This window comes from Rhinatrema bivittatum, chromosome 6 (assembly GCF_901001135.1).
Source record: "Rhinatrema bivittatum chromosome 6, aRhiBiv1.1, whole genome shotgun sequence".
Lineage (NCBI taxonomy): Eukaryota > Metazoa > Chordata > Amphibia > Gymnophiona > Rhinatrematidae > Rhinatrema > Rhinatrema bivittatum.
Window position 1 is genome coordinate 199,837,047 of NC_042620.1, and position 16,241 is coordinate 199,853,287.

Below are 16,241 nucleotides of genomic sequence, written 5' to 3' on the forward strand. Positions count from 1 at the left end.
ATTGCAGGAACATGGTGATTTCTGAATCCAGTAATACCCTAAGGCATTCGACTTGTGTTTTTAGCAGGAGCTCATAGACTCCAAAAGGGATTTTCAAGTCTGGAATTTTTCTCTTTGTTTTTGTATTCCAAAATTGTTTAGTTGGGATTGAGATGAAGTTTGTTGTTTTGTTTGGTCCATTCTTGGATAACAGGCATTTGTTTAGCTTATTTATAGCAATTGTTGAGTCCAGGTGTGTTAGTAGTATGAGCTGGATATAGTCTGCATAGATGCTTGCTTTTATGTCAAAATTATGGATCAGTTGTGCTAGCAGTTTGAGGTTTATGTTGAATAGTACTGATGACAGCATGGAGCCTTGGGAAACCCCACAATATATTATCCAGGATGCCAACATGTCAGCTAAGTGAACAGTCTGTTGCCTGTCTAATAGAAAGGAAATGAATCAAGATTAGGACATTTCTACTTAGACTGAATTCTGTTAATTGAGATAGCAAGATATACAGTATTATGATCTATGATGTCAATCTCAGAAAAAATACCAAAATACCTCTACCTGGCTTCTGTGCCGATATCTCAGAAGATGTAATATGGGTAGCCAGGACTGACGCTTCTGCCCACGCCCATCCCTTTATAACCAATAAATACACTTAACACAGATTGGGATTAACAGGCCACAGCTTTTATTAACAACATCCCAGTGCCCGAGCCAGTTCACCGTAACAACCAATTACTCCTCCCCCCCCCCCGCCCATCCGCCATGAGCCAGCAAGATGGGCAATCCGAGGCTATCCCAGCCTGTATGCAGTCACATGATGTACACTCCCCCTACGACTCCCGCCACTGCCCAGCAAGGGGCCGACCCCTTCGACCCCCGCCACCGCCCAAGCAAGGAGTCGTATCATCAACAACTGCACCCATTTGTTCAGTTCGTAACCACTGACCTGATACCTGTCAAGTCAGACACTTTAAACCACTGCATAACCCCCAATCGGCTCGGGCTACCCGCTCCACCCCCAGTTGCGACAACGCCAATCCCCCGAACAGTAACAACAACCAAATTATTTAGGGACAGGTGGGCGGGTATCAGTGACCAGACGCCACAGCAGGTAATCAGCGAATGCCTCCCAGACCCCAGGACCCTCCCACAACTCCTCCCCTTCCCATCTGCCCCTGCTGAAGGGGAACCAATGGGTTCCCCAGAAACAAGAGGTTTGAAAATAAACCTCCAACTCCCCCCTCCCCTGCCTTATCTTGCAGCACAAGCCCATATACGGACTGCCGCAGCCCGCCCCCCCCCCCCCCCCCCCCCAAAATCTTAACCCCCGGCATGCCAAGGAGGAGCCTGGCACCATATTTCCATGGCCAGGCAGGTACGAGACCCGCCTGACCTTACATAATATGGGTAGCCAGGACTGATGCTTCTGCCCACACCCGTCCTTTTACAACCAATAAATACCCTTAACACAGATTGGGATCAACAGGCTGCAGCTTTTATTAACAACATCCCGGTGCTCGAGCCAGTTCACCGTAACAACCAATTACCCCTTCCCCCTGCCCATCCACCATGAGCCAGCAAGACAGGCAATCCGAGGCTATACTAGCCTGTATGCAGTCACATCATGTACACTCCCCCTACGATTCCCGCCACCACCCAGCAAGGGGCCAACCCCTTCGACCCCCGCCACCTCCCAAGCAAGGAGTGGTACCATCAACAACTGCACCCATTTGTTCAGTTCATAACCACTGACCTGACACCTGTCAAGCCAGACACTTTAAACCACTGCATAACCCCCAATCGGCTCGGGCTACCCGCCACAGGTGCAGGTAAATTACCTGCGACCCCCAAAGGTGCGGCCAGGTTTCCCACTCAGTATAAATTCCAAGGCCTCCTGCAGTGCGTTAAAAACATATCCAAACCCATTAAGGATAAATGGACCCCACCCCCCCCCTAAAGAACTCCGCTTCAAGGCCCCAAACCCAGTCGTGGCAGATATGAAAACCCCCTATACCCGCCAACCAGGAGCCAATCTGCTGGTTTGCCTTGGCCCGACAATGGTGCCAAACCTTATTTGCTAGCAAAGCAGGCCTTGGAATAATGTCAGACCAGCAAATAACAGAGTTCGGAAACAAACAGGAAACCGTTGCCAGGTTCTTGCGCACCATGCCAATGAACCTGCGACCCAACATTTTGCCCCAGTCGTTCCCACCCAGGTGAATGATCAAGATATTCGGCGGGTTCAGACGGCTGAGCTCCTCTTGCAGACAATGCAGCAACTCCGTCCAGCGCATTCCCCGTCGCCCCAACTAGCAAATGTTCACCGCCCCCCGGCCCTCCAAGTCCAAATATGGCCCGTACGGGTGCCCACGAGCGTGGGAATGTGCCCAGGCAATGTAAGAATGTCCCACAATCCACACCACCGTCCCCCGTTGTGCTGCACCTGCAAAGAGAAAAGATTAATATCTTGGACGAGTTAATTATTACCGGGCCGCACATACCTAGTGAAAGAATCAGACTTCCACTTACCGATCCTCTGAATCACTCCCCCCGACAAGCCGGAGTTCACAGCAGACTTTGCTGCCCCAATCCGGAAGGAATGAGTTCCGAACCGCGAAGTATCCAACCCCAGAGCAGCCAAACACATCCGCAGAACCACTTCAAACTGGAACTTCGTCAGAGGCTGCAAGTCGCGGTGCACCAGCAAATAAACCCCTCCCTCCGGGCGAATTCTCTCAAAAGCCAGTGCGTTCGCCACAGGACATGTCTGCAATCCCGGAACTGGATGAAGCACCACCTTCGACCCCTTACCCGCTTGATCGGTTTTGGACCTGTGAATAACCAAGGTCACTGAATCCTCACGTATGCTCACGTTCCTAAGTAATAGGCCAGAAGCTTCGGACCCCTGGGAAGCTCATGCTACCAGCTCGCTGATACGAAAAGCACAAAAAAAGGCGAACACAAACTCGAGCTGAAACAGACAACACTCATATTTACTATTAAAAATAGTGAGCAGTGTCTCCCACAGTCTACCCAAAATCTCGTGAGTAATCTGGAGACGTTTATCTGGAACCACTACTGACCCTCTGGCCCATCCCAGCATCAACCGATGAACTAGGAATGTCCCTACAGGAAAACCCCAGCCATGAGCCCTCATAAAGAAGGAGAATCCGGACAACTGCCTACCCACTTATGCTCTGGAAGCTCCTATTTCCCTGGCACGTTTGATAAACTGTACAGTGTGCTCATCTGATACGGGACCCCCCTGCCAACCCAGACCTGCCAGGAAGGACACCACCTTGTTTGCAGCTGCCACATAACTGCTCCAAGTGGACAGAGCTAGGGATGCCCGGAGCAGCTTCCATGCTTCCGGGAACCAAAACTCCAAAGGAAATTCGGCACTGATGCTCCCTGCTGATCCACTTCCAGCATGAGTTCCCGAAACAAGGACCACTTGCAACAAGAAAGAGAATCAGCAATGGCATTAGAAACACCAGGAACATGCCTAGCCCATACAGTGATATTTAATCCATTACAGCGCAGCACGAACTCACGCAGCAGATCGGTGATAGAGATGTGAATCGGAACCAGAATCGGATCCGATTTCAGTTCCGATTCACATCTCTATAGATGTGAATCGGAACCAGAATCGGATCCGATTTCAGTTCCGATTCACATCTCTAATCGGCGACCAATATACACTTTGCAGACCGCTTGTTAATGACATCCACCATTCCCTGGTTGTCACACCAAAACACTACTCGCCTGTCCTGAAACTGTGATCCCCATAGGAACACCGCTACCACAATGGGGAACAATTCAAGGAATGTAATGTTCTTGGTAACCCCCGTCTCTTTACAATCCTCTAGCCAAGATGCTGCGCACCATGCACCCTGAAAATAGGCGCCGAAACAGACGGACCCGACTGCGTCTGTAAACAGTTCTAAATTGTGATTAGACACAGAATCATCCTGCCACAATAGCGAACCATTGAAATCCAACAGGAAACGATCCCAAATCCGCAGATCTCCCCTCAACTGCTCCATAACGCGAATACAGTGGCCACTCTTCCGCAAGCCCGCCATACTAGAACTCAGCTTCCTCAAAAACACCCTAGCCATAGGCATCACACGGCAAGCAAAATTCAAGCTGCCCACCAGGGCATCTGGCCCACCAGGCCATCTGGCGCAGTGTCATCTTCCTGGCCTGCAACTCCCTGGATACCAAATCCCTCATTGCTTCCACTTTATCCATCGGCAACAGAGAGATCATCCCGACAGAGACCAACTCGATGCCCAAGAAGACAATGCAAGTACAAGGACCTTCCGTCTTGTCCTCTGCTAACGGAATGCCGAATTCGGCCTCAGTGCCCCGGAAACAACTCAACAGGTGCAAACAAGTCGACGAAGATGAGTCACCCACATAAAGGAAATCGTCCAAGTAATGCATGATGTTCGCCACTCCGGCCCGCTCTGCCACCACCCAATGCACCAAGGAACTAAATGTTTCAAAATAGACACAGGCGATGGAGCACCCCATAGGCAGGCATTTGTCAAAGTAAAAAGAGTCCTGGAACCGGAAGCCCAGCAACAGAAACAACTCAGGATGAATAGGAAGCAATCGGAAGGCAGACTCGATATCCATCTTTGCCATCAGGGCCCCCATGCCACAGCGCCGAACTATCGACACCACCGACTGAAAAGAAGCATATCTCACTGTGCACAGATCTCTGGGAATGTAATCGTTGACAGAGTTACCCTCAGGGAACGACGGATTGCGGATCAAATGAAACTTACCAACTTCCTTTTTGGGCACCACAGACAGCGGGGATAGGACCAAGTCCTCAAAGGGAGGAACCTGAAATGGACCCGCAATCCTGGCCAAGTCAATCTCCTGTTGCACTTTAGAGGCTGCCACATGGGGCAGCTTATGAACCGACGGACAATTCTTACCCCCCCACCCCGATTGGCCCCTCGAAGGGGTCATGGAAACCATACGCAAAACCCTGAAACAAAAGCAACGCAGCCTCAACCTTGGGATACCTACCCAGCCACACTGTCATAGCTACTAAATGGGCAGGGATAGGAGCGAACCCCAATACCTCACTTCTGGGGGCCTTTAGCCACAGATCCAGTGCCACTCCCAGCACTGGATCATTTAGGACACTTGGTGGCGGGATGTTCCATCCCACAATTGGAGCAAGCATGCTTGAACTTGCAGTCAGGGAAGTTGCATGTCGACCGGTTGAACTTCCAATACACATCTGGGAAACTGGCCCCAACTCGACTGCCCCCTGCTGGAGCAGGTCCTGTCTGAAATGGCCACCCGCCCAGTGCCCCAGACATTTCGATACCATCCCCTCCACCCGACAACCCTACTTTGGCACACATCTGTGTCTACCATAACCCCACATCCCTGTTGTCCCAAACTATAAATTTGTTCTCCTTCATCTGGTTTCTAAAGTGCTCATCATAATTGAGCCATGACCAGCCCTCGTACACCCGGCTGGCTGCTAGAATAGCATCTTCATATGCCAGCATAGGACCATACTGAGTTGGGTCGTGATGGCCCACAACACTAGCCAAACGGAGGAATGAGCGGGACCAGTTGAGCATGTTGCGAGCCACCCTCCGTTATGTACCCTGAAAACTATCCACACTCCTCTTTTTCCTCTTCTCCCTACGCTTACCCCTACGACCCTCCAACAGCTGGAAAATATCTATGTACCTGTGCTGCCTGATTTTCCTGTGCAGCGACTTGGGCACATCCTCCCACAACTCAGAGAGACTAACGCAGGCGCACCCCTTGACTGACCCTGCTCCCCCACCTGGCTTTTCTTGCCCGCACCTACCAGAGAGGGACCGGACGAGGTAGACGAAGAGGAAGAGGAAGAAGAGTCAGAGGAGCTGGACCAAGAGCGTTTTTTCTTGCGCCTCAATTTCTCATGTTTCTTATGGACTGAGGAACCCAGAGCCGGAGGCTCCGCAGCCTCTCTTTCTGATACCACCACCAGTTCAGTCAAACCAGTGACCCCTAGCCCTGATGAAACATGAACCCCCCTCTGCAACGGTCCTGAATCCCCAACTTTAACTTCATACTCACCAGGTTGTCTACTGTCCGCACGAATCCCAGTGATATTTGAGCTCTAGACGCAGTCGGAATTATCCATTGCACTGGGGTTTGAGATCTGGGAGCCGATGATGGGACCCATGTCACTGGGGTTTGGAGCTCGAAGACTGTTGGTGGGATCCATCTCGCTGGGAGCAGGGGCACGGAAGCTGGTCGTGAATGCTGCTGCCGAGACTGGATCATCATGCCAGCCCTCATGTCGCGAAGGACCAGGGCCATCACCCGACCCGCTATCAGGATGAGCCTGTGAAAAAGGAGCAGCAGCAGCCAAGGGCCTAGGAGACGCTGAGACTGGTGGGCTGCTAGCAAGACCCCCAGGGAAGAAGGGCCTCTGCCGTGAACCCATGGCAAATGATGGTGAAGGCGGGGCCCCTCTCCAGGAGCCCTCAAAGCCCCCCCGAGGGGGCATCGAAGTAGCCTGCCTCCCTCCAAACCTCCCCTGTGGTCCACCATACCAAGCAGGGGGAAACCTCTCACCCCACGGTGGAAGAAAAGGGGCCCAATTGTCACCGGGTCCCCAACCATAATCCAGTGCCCCCCCCCCCCCCCCCCCCCCCCCCGATCCTGGCCAATCACTACCCCATTCCTGCCCCAAATTGCCGCTGGGATCATGCATCCTCCAGGGATCCTCTCCCCTTTGCCCCGCAGCGTCCCACCAAAAAGGACCACCGAGGCTCCTCCAAGCTGCGCGGTCCCCAAAGTCCCTGAGTTCCTGCCCCGTCGCCTCCCCCCCAGCCCCCAAGGCACAGCAGTCTCCTCTGGCTCCTTCTCCCCTGAACCAGGCTGAATCACAGCGTTTTGCGCTGAACTTCTCACAGCTTCAGCACTGGACAGCTCCCAGTGTGAAGCTGCAACAGCAGAAGGGGAAGAAACTGAAGACTCAGGAAGAGTGCAGGAGCTCCCGGCACTCGCCAGAGGGGGAGGAGGAGGGGCGCGGTTTAGCACAGCATCAGGTTCTGGGTGAACCCCCGGTGCTCCTGACTGCTGCCTAGCTGGAGCCCTCCCACCACGCGATTTGGACCACGAGGCCCTCCCTTTATTTCTCGAAGTCGCCTGACCCGCGGGGACCTTTCCCCCTGGACCTTTCCCCCCGGACCTGCTGCATCAGAACGCAGCATATGTAATCCGAACCCGCCGCCGCTGGGCTCACCCAGAGCTGCAGGAGGCTCCTCTCCCCCAGGCATAGCTGCTTCCTCTGACTCCATGACACCAGGCAGGCCGAAGCTGAAGACAGCAGGAGCCAAAAACAGCAACGCCACAGCAGGTAACCAGCGAATGCCTTCCAGGCCCCAGGACCCTCCCACAACTCTTCCCCTTCCCATCTGCCCTTGCTGAAGGGGAACCAATGGCTTCCCCAGAAACAAGAGGTTTGAAAATAAACCTCCAACTCCCCCTCCCCTGCCTTATCTTGCAGCATGAGCCCGGATACAGGCTGCCACAGCTCCCCCCCCCAACTCTTAACCCCCGGCATGCCAGGGAGGAGCCTGGCACCATATTACCGTGGCCAGGCAGGTACGAGACCCGCCTGACCTTACAATCCAGCAGGACAACTAGGACTATGTCTGTTCTATGGCCTTTTCCAAATCCAGATTGATATAGGTCCAAACAGTTTTTCTCTGATAGCCTAAGTTCCTCTCTTACTGACTGTTCTATTTATTTCCCTAGGAAAGGGATATTGGACACCGGACAGTAGTTTTCAGGTTTGTCTGGATCCAGGTTTATCATCTTTGTTAGTGGCTTTCCTACTGCTTTTGTTTTAGATCTGTAAGAAGAATTCACAATTTTGGGCACTTGCCAGGTTCTTATGGCGTGGATTGGTCACTGTTGGAAAGAGGATGCTGGGCTTGATGGACCCTTGGTCTGACCCAGTATGGCATGTTCTTATGGTTCTCCAGCTTTACTAACTTGGATGGACATAGATCCAGGGTACAAGTTTTTGGACATAGAGCTGCCAAAGTCTTTCTGAGACCTTTTTCTGTTGGAGTAAGTGAATCCCATATCTCTTATTTATTCTGTGGGGTTGATTAAGTCTTTTTCTTTAGATAGGAATGTCCTGATGGAGTCGTCAAATATCCTAAATACTGAAGGGTTTACTGATCTCTAGTCTTTGATGTTAATTACTGTGCCTTCTATTGACTGGAAGACTGCTTTGATTTAAAATGTGAAAATTTAAGAGAAGATTTGTCTTGCTACTGGCACATGGTATCCGCAGAGGATAAAAGATGCAGTACAACTAATGATAGATTGACATAAGTTTAAATGCAGAAAATGAAGTTTACTCTATTTTATGCTGTACAGTACTGCATAAATAGTTTTCTTTCTATTGGCTGCATTCCTGTTTCCAATCAGCTAGAATAGATGACCGCAAGCAAAGAATCCAAGTAGATATTGCTGAGTGTACCGGAACCTGAAAGGATAGATTTCAGCAATTTTTACAAAAATATTTGTATACTTCAGTTTATTTTCAAAAGGAAAATATTTATTGGCAAAGAAATATGCTCACATTTTATACTACAGATTAAATTAAGAAAATATCTCAAAATAGTTTTGGGAAGTTTGTCACAGTGTTCTTAGAAAAACCAAAATGATTAGGAAGAATATCTTTATTTTCCAGCCTCTGTTTTGGCTACAAATATGTTTTGAGCTTTTGCCATTTAGTAGCTGTCACAACCTCCCTCTCTCATCATTCTTTGTGGTCTGATACATCATGAAAAAGGTTCTTTTTAATTGTCCACACCTCCCCTACCACCACCATTTTTTTTTCTGTTCTGTCCCATTGCATACTTTTCTAGAATGACACTGAGGGAAATTCAGCTACTTTTTTGTAGACCAAAATTCAAAAGAGATGTCTAGCTTGTATCAAAATGATTCCTCGTGGTTATATACCAAATGTAGTTTCAACTAAAGTGATGTTCCTCCTGTTTTGCTCATTTCCTTTGATATCCCTTTTCCCAGGGCCAAATATATTACTTCTGTGATGCAGCTGTGTCCATCCAGCTTTGAACTTGGGAGTCCTGTGTTTGCTGCTGTGAAGCCATATTGAAGAAATTTTGAACAAGCCTTTTGTCTCTAATTCAGGAATAAATCACCACACAGTGTAGATCCTGAACCTTTACATTTTGAAGTTGTATGTTTGCTAATTAAAATTCCTGTTAAGAAAAAAAGACATGGCTTGATATTCATTTTCATGAATTTTTAATGGTTTCACTTTCAGTCTCAGTTTAATCCTTAGTAATGGATAGTGAAGATAAATATTGTGCAGTTGTTAGCATCTGACCTTAGTTGCATTCCCTTATGCTCCTATAATGACTTTTAAAATATTCTAACATATAGCTTGCAAGGCCCCCCAATCAATAAGCCAATGGGTTTGAAATGACAGAGTACTACAATATTCCTTTGTAATTTTCGCATGATTAGCCGATGAAGGTTATGATCAATACACTATGGGAAGATAAATTAATTGATATCATCCTTTCAGGATGATAAGAGGCCGTATTGGAGGTGGGACAAACCTAATGAAGCTGCTGGTTCATATATCCCAGCCATTTTTTACACGTTGTAATCTCAGTAAATCATAGCAGTGCTATCATTCACTTCCATGAAAATCACAAGCCACAGACATTCTCCTTATTAAAATGACATGACTTGGAAAATAAGAAAGTGGGTGGAATGCATAGCTGAGTAATCTCTTTGTTTACATGATAATGTGCTGGTAAAAGTGAGTATTCTCATTTATACAAAACTGTGTACAGGACAGGAATGTGACCACTGTTGAATTTAATTGCAATACATTAAATAGCTTGTCAGCACTACAGTTACAATCCAAAGCACTTTAAAGTCTTATTGTGCAGAGCAGTGACATAATTTCTCTGTTTCTCAGGATCAGGAAAGTCATTGTTTTTGTGAATGATCTATCAGATCCTAAGAATTTCATTTACTTCCGAGTTTTCTGGCTTTAATTTTTATTTTTTGGAGAAAATTAAGGATACCAATGTAGCATAAATCTGTCACTTTCTATCATCACAATATAGTTTTTTTAAACTTATTAATTTCAGTGATGCAACTTCAAGAATATGAACCTTGAGAAGAAAATTAGGGAGTCATGCACATCAAATATACATGAGAAGTAACAAAAAAAGAAAATATCTATTTAGTAAGATTCAAATTCAAGTCCACCATAAAGGGGATCACAATGCCATGTGTGGGAAAAAAGAATAAACATGCAAACATTATTTAAGACATAAATGAGAGCATACTATATCCAGATATATACAGGAATGCCTGACCTAGATCTGAAGATTGACTTTGCTATGCAGGTTTATAACTCAGAAACAGTTGCTTGGGTAAAAAAAAAATAAGAAAAATTATTAAACTTAAGGCATTTGCATGGGAATTTTAAGAAAAAGGATGCCTCCAGTTGAAGAAATCTAAGTCTCATAAGTAAACATTTTCCTCTTTCTCAGGGTAGCTTTATCAGCATTTAGAAAAACCCTAACTTTCAACTGACTGAGTTCATCACGACTCTTAAAAGATTTAACAGACAATCTGCATTAGGTTCCAGGGCTAAAACAGCAATCAGCGTAGTATATTAACATCAGGTCTTTATCTGATGATTCCAAGATTGTAGTTAAATCAAGACTATCTTCAGAAATAAAAGAAGTTTCAGCTGAAGGCAAGTCCATCATTGTTTTTCTTAAATTGTGGAAGGTAGTAAGCCCTAGCCACTGGAGGAATTGATTGTTGAGGAATTTTTTTAATTTCCACAAAGTATCTTTTAAATATTTCTAAGGCAAGCACTAATGGCAGCTTAGGGAAATTTTTAAATCATAAGTTATGCTTCCTAACATAGTTTTCTAAGTTCTTTAACACATTGTCTTTAATAAGAGCCTCAAGTTCCATTAATTTATTCCACCTTTTTCTCCATGTCAGATAACCAAGTCTGTCTGCATCTTAAACTTCATAAGGGCAACCACCTTAGTTACCCAGACAGAGCTTTTTCCTACTATTAATGAGATCTTGGCAAGAACAACCCTGCCAAGATCTTCTATGGCTTTCAAGATCTCCTCAAAGCTGGTCTCTTCAAGCAAAAATCATGTTGCATCTCCTGATTAGAAACACAGTCACAAGTACCTTTCCTTAAAAAATGGTTCTCATAGCTGCAGGTATGATATCCATCTTCAGCACAACAGATTCTTCCGATTCACTGTCTGGATCAATATCCAAACTTACCACTGTTCGTGCTTCCTCTGCTTCTCCTGTGCTCACCATAGCCTCTCTGATGTCAGCATCCTGCGACCATATGAGCAAAGCTCAGAAAACTCGATCAGCTGCTGGATCCAAGGGAGGAGCACTGTTGCTGGGCTCAGTGAAACTCTGCTGCCTAGAATGCAATTGATGGACACATCATGATGAAGTCCATTGGGCCATTGCAGAGGGTTCCACCAGAGCTGCGTGATCTGTCCTTGTGTGGTAAAGTGGCCAGTTGTGGGTTAGGAAACAACCAAGAGTAATAAGGAGGTAGTCTCTGGTGGTTTCCTTAGATGCAAATGTATTTACTGTGAGAAAACAAAACCCTTACTTTTCAATATATTTATAAATGATCTGGAAAGAAATATGACGAGTGAGATAATCAAATTTGCAGATGACACACAATTGTTCAAAGTAGTTAAATCACAAGCAGATTGTGATAAATTGCAGGAAGACCTTGTGAGACTGGAAAATTGGGCATCCAAATGGCAGATGAAATTTAATGTGGATAAGTGCAAGGTGATGCATATAGGGAAAAATAACCCATGCTATAATTACACAATGTTGGGTTCCATATTAGGTGCTACAACCCAAGAAAGAGATCTAGGCGTCATAGTGGATAACACATTGAAATTGTCTGTTCAGTGTGCTGGGGCAGTCAAAAAAGCAAACAGAATGTTGGGAATTATTAGAAAGGGAATGGTGAATAAAACGGAGAATGTCATAATGCCTCTGTATCGCTCCATGGTGAGACCGCACCTTGAATAATGTGTATAATTTTGGTCGCCGCATCTCAAAAAAGATATAATTGCGATGGAGAAGGTACAGAGAAGGGCTACCAAAATAAGGGGAATGGAACAGCTCCCCTATGAGGAAAGACTAAAGAGATTAGGACTTTTCAGCTTGGAGAAGAGACGGCTGAGGGGGGATATGATAGAGATGTTTAAAATCATGAGAGGTCTAGAACGGGTAGATGTGAATCGGTTATTTACTTTTTCGGATAGTAGAAAGACTAGGGAGCACTCCATGAAGTTAGCATGTGGGACATTTAAAACTAATTGGAGAAAGTTCTTTTTTACTCAACGCACAATTAGACTCTGGAATTTGTTGCCAGAGGATGTGGTTAGTGCAGTTAGTATAGCTGTGTTTAAAAAAGGATTGGATAAGTTCTTGGAGGAGAAGTCCATTACCTGCTATTAAGTTCACTTAGAGAATAGCCACTGCCATTAGCAATGGTAACATGGAATAGACTTAGTTTTTGGGTTGCCAGGTTCTTATGGCCTGGATTGGCCACTGTTGGAAACAGGATGCTGGGCTTGATGGACCCTTGGTCTGACCCAGTATGGCATTTTCTTATGTTCTTATGTTCTTAAAGTAAATGTGGCTTACCTTGCAGTTTAGGTAGCACTCGGACATTAAACATGGTAGGTCTTCACATAAACTGGGAGCTTGCCTGCTCCTTGGGGGCTCTTTAACCCTTCAGGGCCCTGCCTTCTTATAGTATGGTGAGGGAAGCCTTCCTTTACCCTAAGTCCCTTGTGAGGCTAATCCTTAAGGAGGACTGTGCTAGCTAGCTGTGACTGGTCTCTTAAGGTGATTTGAGGGAGTTTCCTGTACACTCCTTCACACCTTGATTTTCCCTTCTTTTTCTTTACCATATGTAAGAAAAGAAATAAAATAAGGAAAAAAAAGGCAATGGGCTTCAGGAGCAGCTATCTTGAAATCCCTCTATAATATAGTTTTGACTTTACTTGATCATTTAAATCAAAATCACATTTTCACAGGACTTTTCATGGATAACAAAGTTTCAGAGCTCTATGGCACAGCTATTGTTACCTTCACATCAGTTCAAATCTCAATTAGTTTTCCATTTGTTTTGGGATTTCTTCAGTATCGTAACCTATATATCATTTCTGGTTTCAGGACTCTTACATATAGCCACATTTATATTTTACATTTTTTAGAAGGAAATGGGCTTGAATCAGGCATAAAAGGGAAAGTGTTATTTAAATTTGTGGGAATAAGGGAGCTTTTGTGTACGTGGAAAAATAGTACATCCATTAATCAAACAAAAATCTCTCTCCTAAATAAAAAGGTAGGGACATTGTTCTTTGTGCAGTTGATAAAGTTAAATCTAAATACCAAAATGGATCAATAGTTGTCTGGGCTTTTCTGTGGTCAGTTTATACTGAAGACAATAAGAGCACCACCTGATCTTTGGGAAGGGTAATCTGCATACATAAATGTTAGAAGTAAAACAGGATTGATGCAAGAAGAGTGAGAGAAGGTAACATGTTCAATTCTGGAAAGGGCAGATAGTCACAGATAAGCAGTGGAAATCTCAGTGTAAAGAAAGTGACATTCTAATGTTTGGACAAACACCTACCAATTTTTAGTGGTTAATAGCATGACATTCTTTATGCACAAATCACATAATTTCTTTAATATATTTATAATGGTAGTTGCATATAGCTTTGGGGAGATTTAGACCTAATTCAGTGGTTTAAAAGTTTTAAATTAAAATTAATAAAAATAAAATGAAAAGTACTAATATCTATACTTTGCACCTGATATTTGTACGGGGGTAGAGTAGAATAATTTTTCTCCCAAACAAATGCTTCTTTTTAATGAAGCTAAAAGCTTGTACTTTATAGCTGCTCTCAGGAGGACAGTTTTCTGACAGGCCATTTTGCCTGGGTAAATTACTATTTATCTCTCTAATTTGCTTTGAAAATTACCCTCAGAATGTCTGAAAGTGTCCTGCTCTGTCAATTTCTAACTATTGCGCTTGGAATCTGGACTTTCCATGGAGGACTTGCCCCATGGAAAGTCTCCTGGTGGTTCACCTTTTCTCTTTTGCCATTGCCAAGTTCTCCATTGCTGTCATGACTCTTTAGTAGACTAGAAAGGGAGTTTTATGCAGGTGAAACAGGATAGACACTCCAAAATAATAAACCTGAATAACTGTATTGCATTATATGCCTTCCAAAACAGAAATAGCTTTTAAATTATTTCCAATTATTTCTGAACTGCCCTTTAACCCCTTGTAAATCTGTGTGCAAATTCATTGATAGATCATGCAGTAGGTTGAATTGATGATCGTAGTTATCTTGGGTGGTGCACATCAAGCCCTTCAGAGAACGTTTTACTTTTTTTTTTCTTCCCTTTATTGTAATTTATCTTAGTAGTTTTACATGTTTGGGTTATAGTTGAAGAGAGAATATAGTAACTCGTTAGATTTAATTATATTTTAAATTATAATTTCTTCTTTTATCTCTAGTTGCCCAGAAGATTGTAGCAACAAGGAAGAAACAGCAGTTTTCCATTGGTCCCTGTAAATCTTTACCAAATTCTCCAAGTCACTCCTCAGTTTGTTCAGCACAAGTATCTGCTGTACATATCAGCCAGGTATGTAGAGATGCATAATCTGTTCATGACTTAAATGTGAAAACACAGCACGTAATGCACAGAATCACTCTAGTGTTCAGCACATGATGTGTTTGTTACTGTCAGCTTTGGAATGAAGGTATGATAACTATTCAGAATCATCAAAACAATAAAGTATAGCCTATTGAATTAATCAAGCTAGAAAAACTTGATAGAGCCATGGAAAATGCACTAAAACTAAAGGAGCAAATTTAAAGTTTCCTTCTCCATATATGAGTCTGACTTACCATTATAGAAGGAAAGAAAAACTCCACCTTGTACATATGTACATTGTAAAAGCAAATGAAGATTCAAGTTAGAAATTAAAAGGTTTTCACACAAAGGGAAAATGCTTGTAGACACCAAATCTGAGCAGAGAAATTCAATTGGTATTGTACATTTACTCCAAGTCCAAAATTTGGCAATATATTTTAAGAGCAGATTAGAGGCAAATAGACATTATTCAAAAAGTGGAAATAATGCTTAAATGAGGAAACACAAAAGGCACATTATACCATGCCAAGTTTAATGTGAAATTGCCCTATTTACTCATGCACAATGATCAGCTGTATGATGGTTGCTATTATTCAGAAAAGGGAGCCAGAAGTGATTTAAATCCATTTTCAAAAACCCTCTGACCGGGTAAGAGATCCAAGTAACTTTAAATATATTCAGCAGCACTTTTATCCACTGGATGAAATTATTCAGATAATTTTAGGCCTGTCTGGCATACTAGGTAACTTTTGCTGGCTTGCATTGAACAATTTAAGTTATATTATGTCCTGGGAATATCCCAAGTGCTGTCTCATTTTATCTAGCTAAATTTTGTGTCTGCTTCGATTTGCTTGGATATATTTAGCTGGTCATTGGTGGTGGTGGTGGTGGTGGTGGTGGGGTTGGTGAAATTGAAACAGTAAGATTTGTGTGACAAACTTCCAAAATTATGGAGGATCTGTCAAGTAGAGCCTATTAAGCAAAATCAGAAAGAGAACGTGGTTATGGCTATTCCTTAAATTTGACTGCTAGAAACTTGAAAGATATGAAAGGGTGTTACAGGTTCACTCTGTGAGAGTAGTAAAACATATCCACTGCGCTGAAACACAAATGAGGCCAGTCTATGGCAGGCCCCTCACTGCAGGATCTACTACCCTGAAACAGAAATGAAGCCAGTGTCCTGCTGACTCCCTTCCTGACAGGGTCTGATACCCAAGGCACATCATGCCACACTTACACTGATACCCTGAGTCAGCACAACTGTAGGTTCCAGGATGAGAAATATTTTATTACTAATGCTAGGTTTCACTCCAGAAAACACTAAGGCAAAGGTGGTATACAGATATATAACAAAGACAATAGTTGTAATGTAGTGTAAATAATTTTCTTACAGTTAGGAGTGTAGCTGAAGGTTTGGGATTCATACACTGTCTCTCATTCTGCTCTACTC

At 44.4% G+C, this 16,241-nt stretch overlaps 1 protein-coding gene across 11 annotated transcripts in view; it reads left to right on the top strand.

Moving 5' to 3' along the window:
* The window catches only part of LOC115093936 (arf-GAP with GTPase, ANK repeat and PH domain-containing protein 1), a 1,595,449-nt gene that overhangs the window by 595,148 nt on the left and 984,060 nt on the right, over positions 1 to 16,241 (top strand). For all 11 annotated transcript variants that reach the window (XM_029606403.1, XM_029606396.1, XM_029606397.1 and 8 more), the window contains one exon: positions 14,652 to 14,779. In XM_029606403.1, the coding sequence (XP_029462263.1) occupies positions 14,652 to 14,779 (128 nt within the window). The remainder of the gene's footprint in view (positions 1 to 14,651; positions 14,780 to 16,241) is intronic.